General features: G+C 42.5%; 1 protein-coding gene across 2 annotated transcripts; it reads left to right on the forward strand.

The window, feature by feature from the left end:
• The first annotated feature begins 2,282 nt into the window (after positions 1 to 2,282).
• GGCT (gamma-glutamylcyclotransferase) lies at positions 2,283 to 18,370 on the forward strand. Of its 2 annotated transcripts, XM_069960279.1 has the most exons (5): positions 2,283 to 2,501; positions 5,862 to 6,007; positions 13,386 to 13,518; positions 14,778 to 14,870; positions 18,094 to 18,181. In XM_069960279.1, exons 1-4 carry the CDS (start codon positions 2,364 to 2,366, stop codon positions 14,847 to 14,849), a joined length of 489 nt encoding a protein of 162 aa, XP_069816380.1. In that variant the 5' UTR covers positions 2,283 to 2,363; the 3' UTR covers positions 14,850 to 14,870; positions 18,094 to 18,181. The 2 variants fall into 2 exon arrangements, with proteins under 2 accessions (XP_069816380.1, XP_069816379.1); XM_069960278.1 differs by lacking the exon at positions 14,778 to 14,870 and having other exon boundaries at positions 18,094 to 18,370.
• Positions 18,371 to 21,009: the final 2,639 nt, after the last annotated feature.

Genomic DNA, 21,009 nt, shown 5'->3' on the forward strand with positions numbered 1-21,009 from the left:
GAATCACCCCCCTTTTCCCAGGTTTTAAATAAAAGTAAACAAATAAATAAATAAATAAACATGTTTGCTATCGCCGCGTGCGTAATCGCCCGAACTATTAATTAATCACATTCCTGATCTCGTACGGTAAACGGCGTCAGCGCAAAAAAAATCCCAAAGTGCAAAATTGCGCATTTTTGGTCGCATCAAATCCAGAAAAAATTTAATAAAAAGCGATCAAAAAGACGTATATGGGCAATCAAGGTACCGATAGAAAGATCACATCATGGCGCAAAAAATGACACCTCGCACAGCCCCATAGACCAAAGGATAAAAGCGCTATAAGCCTGGGAATGGAGCGATTTTAAGGAACGTATATTTGTTAACAACGGTTTGAATTTTTTACAGGCCATCAGATACAATATAAGTTATACATGTTATATATCGTTTTAATCGTAACAACTTGAGGAACATGCATAACAAGTCAGTTTTACCCCAGGGTGAATGGCGTAAAAACACATTTCCCCCAAATAAAAGAAATGCGTTTTTTTTTTCAATTTCACCACACTTTGAATTTTTTTCTGGTTTCGCAGTGTACTTTATGCAAAAATTCAGCCTGTAATTGCAAAGTACAATTAGTGACGCAAAAAATAAGGGCTCATGTGGGTTTCTAGGTGGAAAAATGCAAGTGCTATGACCTTTTAAACACAAGGAGGAAAAACCGAAAACGTAAAAACGAAAATGGGCCATGTCCTTAAAGGGTTAAAACATTTTTAAAATACACCATAGCTAATCCCCCAATAAAAAGATTACATAATGTGCCTATCTCATCGATCTATGCTGCATATCTATGCAGCATAGATCTGTATGAGAGATCAGAGAACTTATACTAGAAGTCCCTTAGGGGGCGTCTAGTATAAGTGTTAAAGTAAAAATAAAAGTGTTATTATAAATAAAAAGCCCCCTCTCCTAATAAATGTTTGAATCACCCCCCTTTTCCCATGTTATAAATAAAAATAAATAAACATGTTGCGTAATCGCCCGAACTATTAATTAATCACATTCCTGATCTCGCACGGTAAACGGCGTCAGCGCAAAAGAATAATAAAGTGCAAAATTGCTCATTTTTGGTCGCATCAAATCCAGAAAAATTGTAATAAAAAGCGATCAAAAAGTCGTATATGCGCAATCAAGGTACCGATAGAAAGTAAACATCATGGCGCAAAAAATGACACCTCACACAGCCCCATAGACTAAAGATAAAAGCGCTATAAACACGTGAATAGAGCGATTTTAAGGAACATATATTTGTTAACAATGCTTTTAATTTTTTACAGGCCATCAGATAAAATAAAAGTTATACATGTTACATATCGTTTTAATCGTAACGACTTGAGGAACATACATAACAAGTCAGTTTTACCACAGGGCAAAAAGCGTAAAAACGAAAAAAAAAACAAATAAAAGAAATGTGTTTTTGTTTTTTTTTACAATTTCACCACACATTGAATTTTTTTCTGGTTACGCAGTGTACTTTATGAAAAAATTCAGACTGTCATTGCAAAGTACAATTAGTGGTGCAAAAAACAAGGGCTCATGTGGGTTTCTAGGTGGAAAAAAGCAACTGCTATGGCCTTTTAAGCACAAGGAGGGAAAACCGAAAACGTTCTAAGGGTTAAACAACTTATTTAGATTTTGTAACTTATTGTCCAGATTCTAAGGTGCCACAACAATAGTATCATCAGAGCTCATGGTCTCAATTGTTCTCTTTAGGGTATCTGAACAATGGGTGTTTACATAAAGAAGAAATAGCACACATCCCAACAATTGACTATTGTTAACCCCTCAAGGTGTAACAACACCATCTATAAACAAGTATTTTTAGGAGTAGTAGTAAAATAAAACGATATAACAATAATGATAGCATTGTTTATGTGCATAATATAACATGTATGAGGTGTAATAAGGTGCTGTTATAAAATCAGCCACATAGAATTACTCTAGAATGTAGTGTCCAGAACCTTACAGAAACATGACAGGGTTCTCACTCTAGAAGCGCAGTGATACCAGAAAGATCGCTGTGTGTGCAAACTAGGTGCGTCCTAGAGGGATCCGGGCATTGTACACACTATTCCTATGACTCCCACGGGTGACCAGCACGCTCAGCATGTGCCCTTGTGTGACACTGCCCGGGCATCACGCTGCTCTCCGGTACATTCCCCGTCACCAGGGTAAGACCTGACTCTGAGGTGTCTATGAGGCGCGCTCCCGGGCCGGAATCTCCGCGTTCCCGTGAGACAAAGGGGAGGGAGCCGCGTGGTGCTGCGGTGACAGCCGGTTATGTGGCGGTGACAGAGCGCACATCCTGCACTAGCACAGGCAGCATGGAGGGCAAGAACACGGCCGGCCTGCAGCCGGGACACGACTCCTTCTACTACTTTGCCTATGGGAGCAACTTACTGAAAGAGCGGATCCTGCTGGACAACCCGTCTGCCTCGTTCCACTCCATAGCCATGCTGAAGGTGCCGCCTTATCTGACGTGTGTGCTGAATGGGGCGCCGGGGTACTGCTGTATAGACCCTCTGTAGTATGGGGCATACTGCTCTGTAGTGACACTTTATTTCAGTAAGAGGTACACTCTTCTATAGTGAAGTGTATGCCGCTTCATATAGATGTGTGCAAGTGATGAATGGAGGCCACCTGTATACTGCTCTATGTATAGTGGGGAGGAGCTGGGAGTCCTGGTGAGTCAGCATCTCCACACGGAGCCCTGCAGCCCCTCAGCTTTGGCTCACACACGGGGTGGGTTCATACTGAGGAATTCTCGCGGATAATATCCGCGGAATTCCACTGTCTGTCTGTGCGCACAGTCGCGTGCCTTTCCACCGACTCCATAGACACCATTCTATGGGCCGGCGTATTCCGCTATCCGCCAAAAGAAGTGACATGTCACTTCTTTCGGCACACAGCAGAATACGCCGGCCCATAGAATGGTGTCTATGGAGCCGTCGGAAAGGCGCACAGGCGCACGGACAGACAGCGGAATTCCGTGGATATTTCATTTTTAAACTCTATGGGGGAGATTTATCAAACATGGTGTAAAGTAAAACTGTCTCAGTTGCCCCTAGCAACCAATCAGATTCCACGTTTTATTTTCCAAAGAGTCTGTGAGGAATGAAAGGTGGAATCTGGTTGCTAGGGGCAACTGAGCCAGTTTTACTTTACACCAGTTTGATAAATCTCCTATCTGTCTGTCTTTTCAGCTGTTTACTGCTCAAATTGTTCTAAGCCATTACTAAGGAGCTCTAGGCGCCCCATACAGTGCAATGTACAGACATAGGGGGGCATTTATTAAAGGAGAAGTCAGGGATCTGATTTTTTTTTCTTTTATGGTGCGTTCACACCTACAGGATCTGCAGCTGATTTTCTGCAGCAGATTTCATTTAAATAACTGAACACAGCATCAGATCTGCTGCAGATCCTAAAACCAAAGAAAAAACCCTAAATCACATGCAAATCATATGCCAAAGCTATTTTCCAAAATGTCAATACTTTATTATTTTATAAATCCCAAACCTATCCCATAAAATTTACATATACACATTAGACACTTAAAAACATGGTGCAGGGGACCATACAGATATCAAACATATTACAATACAACAAAAAAAAACCAAAAAAAAAAAACCACTCCTTGAGAAAGGTCTACGAAACGCGTTGGAGGGTGAGGTGCAGGGGCCGCATCATAAGGGGATTGGGATTCCATGTGTTTGGCAGTGGTCTGAGGTTTAACTAATTCATTGGTGGCAATTTCAGCCATGTGATGTATAGATATACTTTTTTCCATACTCAGTACTAGGTCGGATGTATATGGGTTGCACATTGCACTTTAAATATTAGATTCTAGCCATTTGGAATCCCCATTATTTGTTAAACCATTATATTTTCTTTCCCCTTTTTTTTTGTTGTTGTATTGTAATATGTTTGATATCTGTATGGTCCCCTGCACCATGTTTTTAAGTGTCTAATGTGTATATGTAAATTTTATGGGATAGGTTTGGGATTTATAAAATAATAAAGTATTGACATTTTGGAAAATAGCTTTGGCATATGATTTGCATGTGATTTAGGGTTTTTTCTTTGGTTTTGGTTACATGGAGTTAACCCTATTTGGTAATTATTGGTCAGAGACCCTAATATAGGTTTTGTGTTCTGCTGCAGATCCTGTAGGTGTGAACGCACCCTTAAAGAGTCGAGGAGGTGGCTGAACATAACATGCACCTACCTCCCCACCTCCAGCAGTGATGCTGGTATAACGCAGCTCCGGTCCCCCAGTCCTGGTCGCTTCTGAGTCTGAGTGGAGACCTGGGATGTGACATGTCAGGCCCACTCAGCCAGTCAGTGACAGAGGCGGGATCTGAGCAGACTTGAAACGGATCTCGCCTCTGACTGGCTGACCGGACTTGAGGTGTCACGTCTCGAGCCCGCGTCAGACACTGGGAAGCGTCCGGGGACCAGACTCGCCGCTGGAACCGGGGAGGTGAGTGGACGTCGTTTCCCTCAGCCACCTTCTTCCCGGCCAGATCCCAAAATAGCCCCCCCTCCGGAGTACCCCTTTTAATGCTGCAGATTTTAGCTATTTATTTACATTAGTTAAATCCGCACCATCAAATTTGCAGCAGAAAGTACCCTTATAAAGTAATTCTTACCACAACCAATATATATATAAAACATAAAGTTAAAAAAAAACCTCTACATATTTGGAATCATAATGGCTCAAACTATAAAACGATATCATAAATTATACCGCATGGTGAAGGCTGTATTTTGTTAATCTGCCTCCTGATGCAAATAAAAAAAAAAATATATATATATATATATATATATATATATATATATATATATATATATATATATGTGTGTGTGTGTGTGTGTGTATATATATATATATATATATATATATATATATATATAATGAAGGAAACCTTTTGGACCGTAAAGCATAAGTGACTTCAAAGCTAACAAATTGGAAATATATGCAATTCAAATAAATTCATTTGTTGTTTTTCATCTTTGTAAGAATAGGATCAGAAAAGCTCAAGTGATCACCTATTATTTTGGATTTAAAGTGCCATTAGTACCATTAGGTACGTTCGCTTAAAGTATTGCCCATGTATAGAACATTGCGACAAAGCCGGTGCCACCGTCCTTCTTTTGAACCGCGGCCCCTTTCCTGTGTAAAGCACCGTTCTATTCGCGGGTACCGGGCTGGGGGCGAAGCACTGGGGGCGGGCTGGCCCACCCCTAGTGGGAGGAAGCCCCCTCCCCTTCCATTAGAATCAATGGAGCCTTGTCATAGAGGAGGGTTTTTTTCTCCCACTGGGGGCGATCCGGCCCTTCGGCTCCCGCCCCGCTGTGTCTATATACCTTACCTGTCCTCGCTGCATGGGGTCCCGCTGTCCTGCTCTCCCGCCCGGTTCAGAATTACAGACTCGCAGCATAAATCTCGCTGCGAGTCTGTCAGGTCCTGGTGGGTCCCTTTTACTACATACTCGCAGAGAGATTTATGCTGCGAGTCTGTACGTGTGGACAGACCCTTAGGGTGCCTTCACACGTACCGTATAGCTGCGAGTTTCTCGCACATAAATCCACAGTGATACTGATTGATATAAAGTCAATGTATGTGTATTCTCGCTGCGTGTTTGGTGCAATTTTGGTGCGTGTTTGGTGCGAATTGTACATGCGAGTTTTGATTTTCACAGGAGAGTTTAACACGAGTTTTGTGCGATAAATACGCAGCGATACGGTATGTGTAAAGGCACCCTTATAATGATGTCAGGATTTGCTACCAGTATTAAAAGTTGTTTGTTTGTTTGTTTTAGGACTTCAAACTGGCATTTGGCAACCACAAAGGCAACCAGAGCTCACGATGGCATGGAGGAGTGGCTACAGTAGTTGAAAGTGAGGGTGATAAAGTTTGGGGAGTTGTATGGAAAATGGACATTTCCAGCCTGGATTCCTTGGACATGTAAGGATCTTTGCACATTCAGCATATTTAACCCACAGAGCCAATTTGCATTTTTGCACTTCCTTTTTTTTCCTTCTTGTGCTTAAAAGGCCATAGCACTTGCATTTCTTCACCTAGAAACCCACATGAGACCTTATTTTTTGCGCCACTAATTGTACTTTGCAATGACCGGCTTAATTTTTTCATAAAGTACACTGCAAAGCCCAAAAAGAATTCAAAGTGTGGTGAAATTGTAAAAAAAAACATTTTTTTATTTTATTTGGGAGGTATTTGTTTTTATTAGGGGAGGGGGCTTTTTATTAATAATAACACTTTTTTTTTAACACATATACTAGAAGTCCCCCTGGGGGACTTCTAGTATATGCACACTGATCTCTCATTGAGATCTATGCAGTATAGTTATAAAGCATAGATCAATGAGATAGGCACTGGATTGCTTTCGGCTGCTTCAGCCGAAAGCAATTGAGTGCTGAGCCGGGATCAGTGCCATTATGGCACAGACCCCGGAAGGTACCGGATGTGTGGATCGCTTCTCCGGGACAACGTCCCGCGGGGGCGATCCACCCCACTAGACACCAGAGAGTGGAACAGCAAGCATTTTAAATGCAGCTGTTAACTTTTGACAGCTGCATTTAAAATGCTGATTAGCGGGCACGGCGATCGGACCGTGCCCGCTAATAGCCCAGGGCTACATGCCGCACCCGGGACCACAGCGGTTCAGAGAGGGGTTGCCACGCAGGCCCCCTCTGAAGTCCCCAAGGCGACCACACGACGTGAATATACGCCCTGTGTCGTTAAGGGGTTAAAGGCCCCTTGCACATCAAATGTTAGTAGATCCTGTCCCTTGTGCTGAATTACATTCATCCTATATTCACAAATGACATGACCGGAGACGGATCAACTGAACAGCAAGAGGCCTGAAATGTAAGAAGCTGAGCACTTCATTAGCGTGGTTGGATAGAAACTGTAAATGTGTGTTACATTGTGTTACAATTGTACAGCGAAGCATTGGAGGCGACCTCAAACATTGCAATTCTTTGCAGTACTGGTTGTTATATGTTAGTCAGTGTCTATCACAGCATCATGAGAACCAAAGGAACTCAGAGCTGGGAGGAGATGGGACCCACCAATCTCGGTGGATTAGGGAATCACAGAAAACTGTACACAATGCTGTATTTCCTACCTATATTGGATATTGCCATCTGTGGACTACAATTGGTACTTATGCTGACATACTGACAAAGCAGTATGCCAAAGTACACCACAGTGTACCCACGCCATGCCCAATGGACTGAACATAATCTTCTAGCAACTATGTTTAATCCATTTCTTAGCATTTACTGCAGTTTTGCAAGACCTAAAACCATGTTTGCCTGTGTTCTGCAGTCCCTCCCTCAAAAATTGCCAATGGGCCAAACATGGTCACTCAAAAACCATTATTTGTTCATTTACTTGAATGGGCATGGCTTGGGTATGTCGTGGTATACGTTGGCATACCGTTCTGCTGGAAAGTCAAGGCATACTCCAACCATAGTCTATTAACAAATGTAAACATAGCCTTAGGGTGCGTTCACACCTACAGGATCTGCAGCAGATCTGCAGCAGATTTGATGCTGTGTTCGGTTATTTAAATGAAATCTGCTGCTGAAAATCAGCTTCAGATCCTGTAGGTGTGAACGCATCATTAGAGGGATATTGTCACCCCCTTTCCATATATAGAGTTCTCAGCACCCTTCTTAAGCTTATATTCTGGACATTTCATACCTTACTGTATTAAGGATTTCTTTGTGGTCTTTCCCCTCAAAAATGCATGATGTAGTTGGTAGACAGTGCCATAGGGATGGGCCTAATGAATGTGGAACCCAATATTTCTGCCCACATCGGCGATGTATGCCCCACCCCCATGATGTAATTGCCGGTTAAAGGAGAAGTCCTGCCAAAAGTATTTTTTACTATGTTATTACTTATGGAAAGTTAGACAAATTCCTAATGTACATTAATTATGGTAAATGCACATATAGGGCTATTTCCCTTAATTTAGTAGATCATGGAGTGTTCAAATTCTCTCAAAAACCGTGACGTCATGAATCAGGTGTAATTCCTAAGAAGTCTACAGCAGGGAGCGCAGTATATGTAGAAGTCTATGGACTGTATTGAAGTATATAGAAGAGTATGTAGTGTAATGTAAAAACTACACTTTATTAATGGACTATGTGTATGGCATAATTTGTGGAGCAAGAACAGATGATGGGAGGAGTAGTAGTGTATATCTGTCCCACTGCACCAAGCAGGGAGGGAGGGAGGAGGTAGTTAGATGCACAGGCACCTCTCTCCCTTCCTGCTCGGTACCCTTCATTTGGGGAACAAGTGTTCTTGCTCCCCAAATTACTCCATACTAAAGATGAGCAAACCGTGTTTGGGTTCGAGTCCATCCGAACCTTAACGATCGGCATTTGATTAGCGGGGGCTGCTTGGATAAAGCTCTAAGGTTGTCTGGAAAACATGGATACAGGCAATGACTATATCCATGTTTTCCACATAGCCTTAAGGCTTTATCCAACTTCAGCAGCCACCGCTAATCAAATGCCGAAAGTTCGGGTTCGGATAGACTCGAGCATGCTCCAGGTTCGCTCATCTCTATTCCATACATAGTGTCCATTAATAAAGTGTAGTTTTTACATTACATTACATACTCTTCTATATACTTCATTACAGTCCATAGACTGCTACACGTACTGCGCCCTCTGCTAGACACTCCATAGGAAATACACCTGATGACGTCACAGTTTTTGAGAGAATTTGAACACTCCATGATCTACTAAATTAAGGGAAATAGCCCTATATGTGCATTTCCCATAGTTAATGTACATTAGGAATTTGTCTAACTTTCCATAAGTAATAACATAGTGAAAAAATACTTTGTGGCCGGACTTCTCCTTTAAGCCATGCCTGCTCGGTGACCTAATCAGGATGGGGCAGGATGGCTGTGAAGCCCCGCTTATCTTTTTTTAAAAAAAAGGTTATTTTCAAGGCAGGTGTAATTTTTTTTCCATGAACAACAATCGCACATTATGCCGAGTTCTTTTTTGTACTTTTTGGAGTAGCTTTTTCTTTTTAGAGTAAGGCTTGTATTTAAAGGGGTTATTCGGCAAAATATATTTTTTTTAAATCAACTGGTCTCAGAAAGTTGTATAGATTTGTAATTTTTCCTATACTTATCAGCTGCTGTATGTCATGCATGAAATGTTGTTTTGGTTTCAGTCTGAGGGTCCTTTTACACAGAGAGATTTATCTGACAGATTTTTGAAGCCAAAACCAGGAACAAACTATTAACAGAGAATAGGTCATAAAGAAAAGATTTCACTTCACCTCTTTCCAAATCCATTCCTGGCTTTGGTTTAAAAAATCTGTGAGATAAATCTCTCTGTGTAAAAGGACCCTGAGGCTGCGTTCACACTACGTATATTTCAGTCAGTATTGCAACCAAAACCAGAAGTGGATTAAAAACACAGAAAGGCTCTGTCCACACAATGTTGAAATTGAGTGGATGGTTGCCTTATAACAGTAAATAACGGCCATTATTTCAATATAACAGCCGTTGTTCTAAAAGAACAGCAAATATTTGCCATTAAATGGCGGCCATCCACTCAATTTCAACATTGTGTGAACAGATCCTTTCTGTGTTTTTAATCCACTCCTGGTTTTGGTTGCAATACTGCAGCATGCAGCGTTCTGACGTACGGCCAGGTCAGCTATCCGGCAGTGCATCCACTAAAGTCTATGGGGCGCCGGAGGCATGCCGTGTGCAGACACATGCATTATGCATCCTCTGGCTTTTGCCTCCGGCGCTCCATGGAGTAGTCCCTGTCCCTGCCCCGACATTAAACTCTTGTGACCATTGGCCCCCCCAGCCCCTCTATACAGTGCAGCACCATTTAGGACAGGGGTAGGAGCCTTGGCTCTCCAGCTGTTGCACAACTACAACTCTCATCATGTCTGGGATATCCAGGCATGATGGGAGTTGTAGTTTTGCAACAGCTGGAGAGCCAAGGTTCCCTAACCCTGCTCTAGAGGACTCCCATGTAAAAGTTGTCCACAATATTTTATCTCCTGTTCTGGTGCTGCCCCCTATTAGATGGCCCCTATATACTGTATTTGAAAAAACACATGACAACTAAAGAAATAAACTGATTGCAACTGATATTAACTGATGGCAACTGATGGTTTTTCATTAAAAAATGATATAAAACCTGATGACAACTGATGACCTTTTTGCCATCAGTTGTGATATCAGTTGCAGTCAGTTTTTTACAAAAAACGTAAACGGATGCATCTTATATATGTAAACTAGGCCTTAAAGAGAGGTGAAGTAATTGAGAGGTCAATGATTTCACCAAACGTAATAGTTTTATGCCACAATAAAGAAATACAAGCTGACAACTACACCCTCCACACCAGTGAGCCACTCCCCACACTTGTTGGTCTTAATAATTCGGCAATGAGAGATTTATCGGATAGCCTATTGAAGCCAAAGTCAGGAATGGATCTGAGAAGAGGAGAAATCACAGTCTTTCCTTTATGACCTGATCCCCGTTTCTAGTCTGTTCCTGGATTTGGCTTCAAAAATCTGTCAGATAAATCTGTCTGTGTAAATGCACCCTGAGGCTGGGTTCACACTACGTATATTTCAGTCAGTATTGTGGTCCTCATATTGCAACCAAAACCAGGAGTGGATTAAAAACACAGAAAGGATCTGTTCACACAATGTTGAAATTGAGTGGATGGCTGCCATATAACAGTAAATAACTGCCATTATTTCAATACAACAGCCGTTGTTTTAAAGGGAACCTGTCACCCCCGTGCCAGGGTGACAGGCTCCCGACCCCCCGCTACAGCCCCCTATACTCACCTGAACCTGACTGGTCCCGCTTCTGGATCCGGTCGGGTCACGGAGATCTCAACCGCCGCAGCCCGGCGCGCGCGCTGAGAGATGAGTCCAACGCTCATAGAGAATGACGGAGAGTCCATCGCTCCATCATTCTCTATGAGCGTTGGACTCATCTCTCAGCGTGCGTGTCTGGCTGCAGCGGCTGATATCTCCGTGACCCGACCGGATCCAGAAGCGGAACAAGGCGGGATCAGGTGAGTATAGGGGGCTGTAACGGGGGGTCGGGAGCCTGATACCCCGGCACGGGGGGTGACAGGTTCCCTTTAAAATAACAGCAAATATTTGCCATTAAATGGTGGCCATCCACTCAATTTCAACATTGTGTGAACAGATCCTTTCTGTGTTTTCAATCCACTCCTGGTTTTGGTTGCAATATGAGGACCACAATACTGACTGAAATATACGTAGTGTGAACCCAGCCTAATGCTGTAATTCGCCTAATCAAACGATTAACGATTTCGAAGTAACAATGTGTTTTTTATAACGTCAACGTTTAGAAGGAACAATATATCGTTTGGAAAATTTGTTATTGCGATTGTTTTAAGATCGCTTAAGCCTATCTCACACATAGTGTAAATCGGCGAAATTGACGATTTGAGAACATGTTGAAAGATCAAAATGAACGTTTCTCGCTCGTCGCTTTATCGTTCGCTGTGTTTACATGAGCGGATTATCTCTCAAATGCCATCATTATCATGAAAATTCAAACGATAATTGTTCTGTGTAAACACAGCATTGGAAGAAGCTGTGTAAACATAGGAAAACACCTGTTGCCTATAGCACATTATTACTTCTTTTATTAAGCTGCTTCTGGACTGGTGTGTGCCACGGTCTTTATACTTTTTATCCTTAGGGTCTGTTCACACTGTGGAAAACAGTCCAAATTCTGAGCAGAATCCCCGCCGCGGATTCAGCTCGGAATTCCGCCTGCCTCACTGCCCCAATGTTAAGTATAGGGCTCCTCCGCTCTCTGCTGAAAGAATTGACATGAAAGAATTGACATTTCTGCCTGTTTTTTTGCAGTGTGAACAGGCCCTTAATACTTTTATGTTCTGTTTTGACTAAAACAAGTTGGCTCAGCTATTAGAAAGAATTGGTATGTGATAGCAACTAATTCGATGTTGCATGATAAAGCTCCAAACATATTTCTTGTGTCTTTTATGTAAAATCAGTTTTTTATTGAATTTGTCAAAATCTCAGTGCCAAACAAGAAACACAAGCATGCAATGATGTAATGAGAATACAAGTACAGAGGTATACCAAACTAACAACAATATACAATGCAGTACATACATCAGGGAGAGATTTTAGTTCCAACAGTTCTGTAAAATTGAAGCATTATAAACATTTTAAACAGTTTTGTAGAAGAGAAAAAGTAGAAAGAAAAACAAAACATGGGGTTAGGTCAGGGGTAAGGTGGGGAGGGAAGGCATTCAGGAGCAGTATATCGCAAGTGGAAGGGCTCTCCTCTTCTCAGGAGGTGCCCAGATGCTCCTTAAAGTGACTGTACCACCAGGCCCAGGCTGAAGCACTGGAGGCGGGCCGACCCACCCTTAGTGGGAAGAAACCCCAGCCCCTCCATGATGTGACTCCATTAGAATCAATGAAATCCTATTATAGAGGGGCTAGGGTTTCCTCCCACTAAGGGTGGGTCGCCCGCCTCCAGTGCTTCAGCCTGGGCCTGGTGGTACAGTCACTTTAAAGGGGTTATCCAGTTCTACAAAAACATGGCCACTTTTCCCCCTACTGTTGTCTCCAGTTCAGGTGTGGTTTGCAATTAAGCTCCATTTACTTCAATGGAACTGAGTTTCAAAACCCCACCCAAACTGGAGACAACAGTAGGGAGAAAGTGGCCATGTTTTTGTAGCGCTGGATAACCCCTTTAAGAACAGAGGGCTCAAAAGAAAGGGCCCTATTACACCAACAGGTTATCTGACAGATTTTTTTGAGCCAAAGCCAGGAACAGACTATAAACAGAGAACAGGTCTCCTTTTTTCAAATCCATTCCTGGCTTTCGCTTAAAAAAATTGATCAAATAATCTGTTGGTGTAATATGGCCCAATGTCTCTTGTGTCTTTTAAAAGAAGTCCCGACTTGACAGATCTTTTTGTACACTGGAGATTTAGTGAAGAAATAGCACTTGACTGGAAGAAGTGTTATTGTAGATTTTTTTATTGTACTGACTGTACTATGGTGCATTTACACAGAGAGATTTATCTGACAGATTTTTTAAGCCAAAGCCAGGAATAGGTTTGAAAATAGGACAAATCTCAGTCTTTCCTTTTAAGACCTGTTCTCTGTTTATAGTCTATTCCTGGCCTTGGCTTCAAAAATCTGTCAGATAAATCTCTCTGTAAACGCACAGTCTAATCAGAGCTTGCTTCAATCACACTTTTTATGTATGACTGATTTTCATTCCCTGTTTTCTAGCCAAGAGGGTGTGGCCGGAGGGATCTATGAACCAATAGAGATCAGTGTTCAGACAGCAGATGGCGAGCTTGTTTGTCGGTGCTATAAAATGAATAAATGTATTTATGGATTGACGTCTCCTCAATACAAGCAGGTAACAGTTATGTTATATTATTGTATTGTTGTGGGAATAATTAGAGATGAGTAAACCAGATTTGTTTTGCTTCATACGAAGCAAAACTGATCTTCGATCATATTCCTCAGGCTGGCTGTTCAGTGCAGAGGGAGGAGAACGCCCTGGGACCGCCTGGAAAACATGGATACAGCTATGGGCAGTATCCTCCCTCTGTACGGAGTGGCCAGCCTGAAGGATGCAAACACAGATCAGCTTTGCTTCATATGAAGCAAAACAAATGTGGTTCGCTCATCTGTAGTGGTAATGTACTGAAAAATGCTTTCTACAAAGCATGACCCATTATAAAACAAAGAACCAAAATTGTTTGCTTCTGAGCCTTTTGTCTTCATTCACAGTAATTTATGCCATGTCAATTTATGTAATTTAAATGTCATGCAGCCTAAGCCATTAGAATTAAAAAAAATCCAAAATACCTCCACACTAAAGGTACAATTTACACCTCACTAAGCACTAGTCTCTGAAGGCTGAATACACCGCTATTACAGGCACACTCATACTCAACATTTATCATCACGATTTGACTCCCAGCAGCTAGAGAAGTTGGATGCCACCCTACAGACTCTTGGAAAACATGGATACAGCTATAGGCTGTATCCTTGTTTCCCTGGAAGCCCTAAGGCTGCATCCAGCTTCTTTAGCTGCTAGGAGTCAAATGCAAGCTGTTGGGTTCGGACGAATGTTTTAAAAACATGATGATTGTTTAGTATTAAGGGTGCCTTCACACTTACCGACTTGCAGCGTTATTAACGCTGCGAGTCGGCTAGGTCCTGGCAGATCACTGGCAGATCACCGCTGCGTTATGTAAATCTGCCGGCCGCTTAACCCCTTCTGATGCTGGCCGCCTCCTGCTCCGCTCTTTATACATACCTCCTCGCTCCACGGGGTCCTGGCGTCCTGCTCTCCTACCCAGCCAATCAGTGTGTTGCCCTGCCGCAGCCATTGATTGCCCGGGCGGGAGAGCAGTATGCCGGGACCCCGTGGAGCGAGGACAGGTAATGTACACAGAGCGGAGCGGGAGGCGTCCGGCAGATTTACATAACGCAGCGGTCGTTCAGACTGCTGCGTGTATGTAATGACAGTGATCTGCCAGGACCTAGCCGACTCGCAGCGTTATTAGGTGTGAAGGCACCCTAAAGGGGTATTCTCATCTGCTTAAGTTTTAATATCTGAAAGATAATGCAAAGAATTGCTTACTTTTCTTTCACTATTTGTTGAAGCTCATTGCATTGGTTTCCGACCATTGCTCCCTGCCCTGTGAGTGGTGGCCGGGCTGTGACATCAATTGGTGACAGGGACCTGGGAAAGCGCAGGTGAGTATAATCTACAGCTTTTATGCCTCCTACTCAGATCCCAGGGGGCCCTAGGGCTTATGAATTGTCCCTGGGGCCTTCTGGGATCTTGAAGACAGAGGTGCAAAGCTGATTTAGCTCAGTAATACCGTCCTCGCTCCCCCTGCACCCTGCCAAACCTAGAAGTAAGAGCGGGATGCAGCAGCTTTTAACAATGGAGAAAGTCAACAATAAAACTATGGTTTATCATTGCTCTGTGATGGCTTAAAGTTAATAATTTTGGCATGATTTGTGACTTATTTAGTCACATTTACACTAAAGATCCTTTTACAGGGACCAATTATTGTTAGTAAGCTTTCCTAGCAGCACTCATTCAGCTGATAATCGGGCTGTGTAATGCTCCATTTACACGAATCGATAATTTGCCCAATCGATCGTTTAACAATTTTGAAGCAACAATTTGTTTTTTATAACGATCAGCGTTTAGACGAATAAATCATTAGAAAAATAGTTATTGCGATCGTTTTTAAGATCGCTTAAGCCCATCTTACACATAGGGTGAATCTTTGAAAGACTGTTTACACAAATCGATCTGCAAATTTTTTGCAAACGACCAATGATGATTTGAGAACACGTTGAAAGATCACAAAGAACAATTTCTCGCTCGGCGCTTGATCGTTCGCTATGTTTACACGAGCCGATTATCACTCAAATGCAATCGTTATTGCGAAAATTTGAACGGTAAACGCACCATAAAAGTGTCACATCAGCAAACGCCTGCTCTCTGGCTGACTTAATCTTTTCTGCACCCACAAAATGTATTGTTATACATTGTTATACATTGATAACAATGAGTGCTAATGGCCACGCGAATGATACAGCGATCATTTGTGCAGCCTGGCCACTGGATTGATTGTGCCGTATAAGGACACTGCAAACGAACCCTGATCTCGCTGTCTTGCAAGAACTTGCTGTCGGCTAAGCATTAGGCCATCTAAGAGGACACTTAGCCTAGCACACTGCCAGGTCCTGGTGATCGGTAAAATGGATTGTGTTCTACAAGACTTCTGTTGCCTTTAGAATAACAGGATACATTATGCTGGAATCTGTGTACATAGATTAGCTCTACCCCCAAATAATATTGAATGCAGTAATGAAATATTACCCCATTACCCCAATACTATGATGTCTTTTTTCACTAAACATTCCCACCATACTATGACTGAAAGCATCATCATTAGAGTGAATACAGTAATTGTATAGTAAACAGATAACAAACTGGTGGTTAGCAGATTATCACTATACTGCAGACTGGAGATATTAATAAAATCCTGATCAGACACAATACTCAATTACATCCAGTGACTACAGGGGACATCTACTCTGATTGTAGTTGTTCCTGTCAATACCATCCAGACTACCATGACTACCTCCAGCCACAACTATTTTCCGCAGAGTTTAGGGTCTCATGCTTTTAGCACAATTCCTGCATGTCTGTTATGTAAAGATGTTTGTTTGGCCAAAACAATGTTGGCTATCCTACAGGATGTCAAATCCACTGTCTTTTTGGTAGCTAACAGTCACCGCATACTCCACTCTAAACATAAGTACTCGGTGTCCTTTCATTTTTCTTTGGTTGATGGCAGGCCAGGTCCCTATTTCTGTGCTTAGGCTATGTTCACGCATATTATTTCTGTCAGTATTTTGATCAGTCTTTTTCAACCAAAACCAGGAGTGGATTGAAAACAAGTCTTTTCATTTTAACTTTGCCCTGTCAGTTCCACTCCTGATTTTGGTTGAAAAAAGACTGATGGAAATACTATGTGTGAACATAGCTTTAGTATGTATATATCGTGGTATTTCTACAAGGATGTGATTTCTGTTACTATGCTCTTTAGATGGCCATACACCCTAAATAACTGTCGGCCGAGTCTTAATTTGTTCAACGGTTATCTCTCCCGTCCTCCCCATACACAGGAGTGTTTAAACCCGTTCCTGTGTTTTCTGGTTCAATAGCTTTTATTGAATTTTTCAACAAAATTTTCTTATATAACAAACCAAAGCACTATAGTGCCAAGACATCAGAACATTGTAAATTATAAAAGTTCAGAAGTAAAAAATAACCACAAAGACAGAAAAGAACTAAAGGTGTTCATGGTCTTCAGGTTGAAATGGATAGGGGTGTCAACCATCCAGGAGAGTACTTATCTATCAGGTAGATGAAATGTAAGTAGACTAATGTTAAGCCAAGGAGCTCAAATATCCCAACATCTGTTATGATAGAATAAACCTAGGGAGCATAACTTCTCCAAACAATCACCAATTGGATTATTAAAAGGGGAGAACTAGACCAAGGTTCCCAAATTTTTTTTAAACGGTCAAAGAATTAAGCACCTAGAGCTATTACCTTTTTATATACGAACGTTATATTAATAGCTGCTATTACTTCTTGTTGTGACGGAATACTTCCAATAGACTTCCAATATCTGGTGAGAACAATTTTAAACAAAATGAATCATTTACAAGCTAAAATTCAGAAAGACGGATGGATGTCATTTATGCTGATAAACAATAATACAATTTTTTCCTGTGTTTTCTATGGGAAGGGTAAGTGCCCTATTACACCAAACGATTATTGACCGTACTTGGCCAATTAGGCTCATAATCGTTTAGTGTAATGCACAATGTCTGCTTATCATTGTCTTAAAACTCAGTTCGGTCAACATAAGTATAAAGTAGACATGAGCGAATTTACAGTACAAGCGAAGCAAAGCGCTTATCAGCCAGCTGCCTTTTGAACTCTGCCGCTCAACTTCAGGTGCCTGGAGAAGCTTCTCCCAGTTTCCCAGGACTGGTTACTGCTTTTCCAGGCACCTTTAGACATGCTCCAGTATATTTTGTTAACATCTAACTGAGCATGTATAAGTGCCCCCTTTTATTGTTTTTTATTCTTGTTGCTTTCTCCTATTGTTATGTCTGTGCTATACACCACTCACTGATGTATATGTTCTGATACAATAGACACTTGTGACACTTCTACTATAGACACTATACAATGCATGCCCTTACCACTGTGTCTGCTGCAGCGCCACACCATCACAGTCTAATGTTTACTACTAAATGATTAACCTTGTGGATATCACCAGTTATAGAGTTCCAGTGTCTGCATATATGACTTTAAGTTAATAGATAATGTAATTAACACTTGAATTTTAAATATGGACTTCTTTTCTTTAATCCCCAGGTTATGTGTATGGGAGCAAAACAGAATGATTTGCCACAGGAATATCAGAAAATGTTGGGAGAGCTAGAAACCAATAATTACTCTGGACCTATTGCAATAATGGACAAATTAAAAGAAGTATTACAGAAAGTGCAAGATGACGGATGATTTTAGTTTAAAGTGCAATTTCTGCCATCTTTTAACTTACTATATTTTTTTTTCTTATAATTTTCATGTGGCTGCTTATATTTTGGAAATATCCTATGAATCTAATTAGACAACTTTTATTGTTGTTTCATTTAGTTTCTAGTGTCATGAAATGTTTTTTAATTGTTTGTTGTCTAAAGTACACTGTATATTTAGTTATCTTAACAATCAGTGTCCAGGGTCAGTATAAACATTTATTTATGTGGGATTTGAGGCTTTTCAGGCCACTACACTCAAAATACCAAAATACATGGGGGGGATTTAGGAACGGTACGCCAGGGAGAAGGTGCAGATTGGCCCTTTCTCCCTGGCGTACGCCTCCCGTGTGCTCCGCACGCCCGATGGACGGGCTGGCGGAGCTTGTGGGGGCGTGATGAGGCGGGAAGGAGGTGTGGCCTCCTCCCGCGCCTCATTTTTTATGATTTACGCCTGCTCGCAGGCGCAAATCATGACGCAAATCTACACCTGCAAGAAGCAGGTGTGGATTTGGTACACCGGGCGCAGATTTGGGCATCCGACCGGCCGGATTCCCTGAGAGGTGTACGCCTCTTAGTGAATCCTGCCATTAAAAAAGGGGCGGGGATTAATATCTTCATAAATTCCCCCCATAAACCTTCAGGCTCTGGAGAGTACCACTAAAACAAGAGAATGAGAGTAGAACATGGCAGGATTTTTAATTCTAACAAGATAGTCATAAAAATTTAATATTGTGCTTTTGTCCAAATGGAGCTAAACTGAGTACACTCTGTCCTGCTCCCATCTTCTGGCCCCCACCTCTTTAGGATGGAGAACATGTGTCCTCCCTTTTTTCAGTGGGCTGCGTTAGCGATTATAACCCTGTCCATTGAAAAGAGAGAGGACATGTTACCCACTGACACAGACCACCCCCTGCTGCACCTCAGCCAGCAGCCCACTGACACAGAACCTCTTTCACCCCCGCACCGGCGTGATGTAGTGGAGCCAGAGTGCTGATGCAGTGTCGCCTCACCTCCCTGGACCTGTTGCATCACTGACCTGCACTGCCCGCTCCCTCCGGGGGAAGATGCCACTACCCTTGTCTCACTCCACCTTTCCTTCCTTAGGCAACTGAAAGGGCAGGACGGAGCTCTAAGACTGCTGTCAGCTCGGCTGGGAGGAAGGAGGCGGCATCAGACAGCAGCAGGCACTGCTCCCGACTCAGTCTCTAAGCTCTTCCCTGCCCTGCCTGCTGCCTAAAGGAGGGGGGGAGTTGGAGTGAGACAAGTGTATCGGCATCACTGCCCCGCTGATTGGCTGAGCGCCGGGACCACACTAGGCAAGCCGGAGTGGAGACCTGGTAAAGTATGTACCAGGGCCGTGAGGGTTTAGTTAGCCGACTTTAACATACTGGCAGCGGGATGACAATCCCGCTGCAAGTATGTCAGACCATAGAAGTGAATCGGCAGGTATGCGCAGTGGATGCTGTACGTGTGTTTGTACCCTAATGGTGCGTTTACACAGAGAGATTTATCTCACAAATTTTTTAAGCCAAAGCCAGTAATGGATTTGAAAAGAGGAGAAGTCTTTCCTTGATAACCAGTTCTCTGTTTGTAGTCTGTTCTTGGCTTTTGCTTTTTCTTAGCACTGGATAGTAGAAGGGGGGTCTCAAGGCAGGGTGATGCATGTGGGACGAAGTGGAGCACTGGTAAACAGAACAGGCAAGAACTTTTCTGGACAACTCCTTTAACTGTTAAATGACATACAACATGCAGATCATTGGCCCAGGTTTATCAAGCTGCCAGAAACCCACACTGGTAAAATGAAAACTGAGTTGCGATTGGTTGCTGGGGGGGGGGGGGGGGGGACACAATGTGGTGTCAGACAGCTTGATAAATCTGGGCCAATGTGTTGCTCAGTATTTCAGCTGCAGCTTGATAGTTAAAGGGGAACTCCAGGTAGAGGTTAAAGAAATGAAACTTCTGCAGTAGCATAAACATTACTTACCTATCTATTCCAGTTTTAAAACTACCAAAAATCCATTTGTTTTGGGGGTATTTGTTCTGTTTTGTGTTTCTGCACTTCCTGGTTGAGCAGTTGTACACAGTACTACAGGTTCCAGAATTCAATGCTTTCCCTCAGCTGTTCATCAAATTCCCCGCCCGGCACATTCCCTGCCCAAAGCAGTTGCAGAATATCTAGGCTGTGTTCACACTTTGCAGTTTCATTGTGTTACTGAATTATTTGCATTACTTTATCATTTTATTGTTGTCCCACCCACACAGCGTGCTGTATTCTCTACCTGTAACACCACACACCACGCTGTTTTCTCTACCTGTAACACCACACAGCACACTGTATTCTCTACCTGTAACACCACACAGCACACTGTATTCTCTACCTGTAACACCACACAGCATGCTGTATTCTCTACCTGTAACACCACACAGCGCGCTGTATTCTCTACCTGTAACACCACACACCACGCTGTTTTCTCTACCTGTAACACCACACAGCACACTGTATTCTCTACCTGTAACACCACACAGCAAACTGTATTCTCTACCTGTAACACCACACAGCACACTGTATTCTCTACCTGTAACACCACACAGCATGCTGTATTCTCTACCTGTAACACCACACAGCACACTGTATTCTCTACCTGTAACACCACACATCACGCTGTATTCTCTACCTGTAACACCACACAGCACACTGTATTCTCTACCCGTAACACCACACAGCATGCTGTATTCTCTACCTGTAACACCA

This window comes from Dendropsophus ebraccatus, chromosome 2, assembly GCF_027789765.1.
Source record: "Dendropsophus ebraccatus isolate aDenEbr1 chromosome 2, aDenEbr1.pat, whole genome shotgun sequence".
NCBI lineage: Eukaryota > Metazoa > Chordata > Amphibia > Anura > Hylidae > Dendropsophus > Dendropsophus ebraccatus.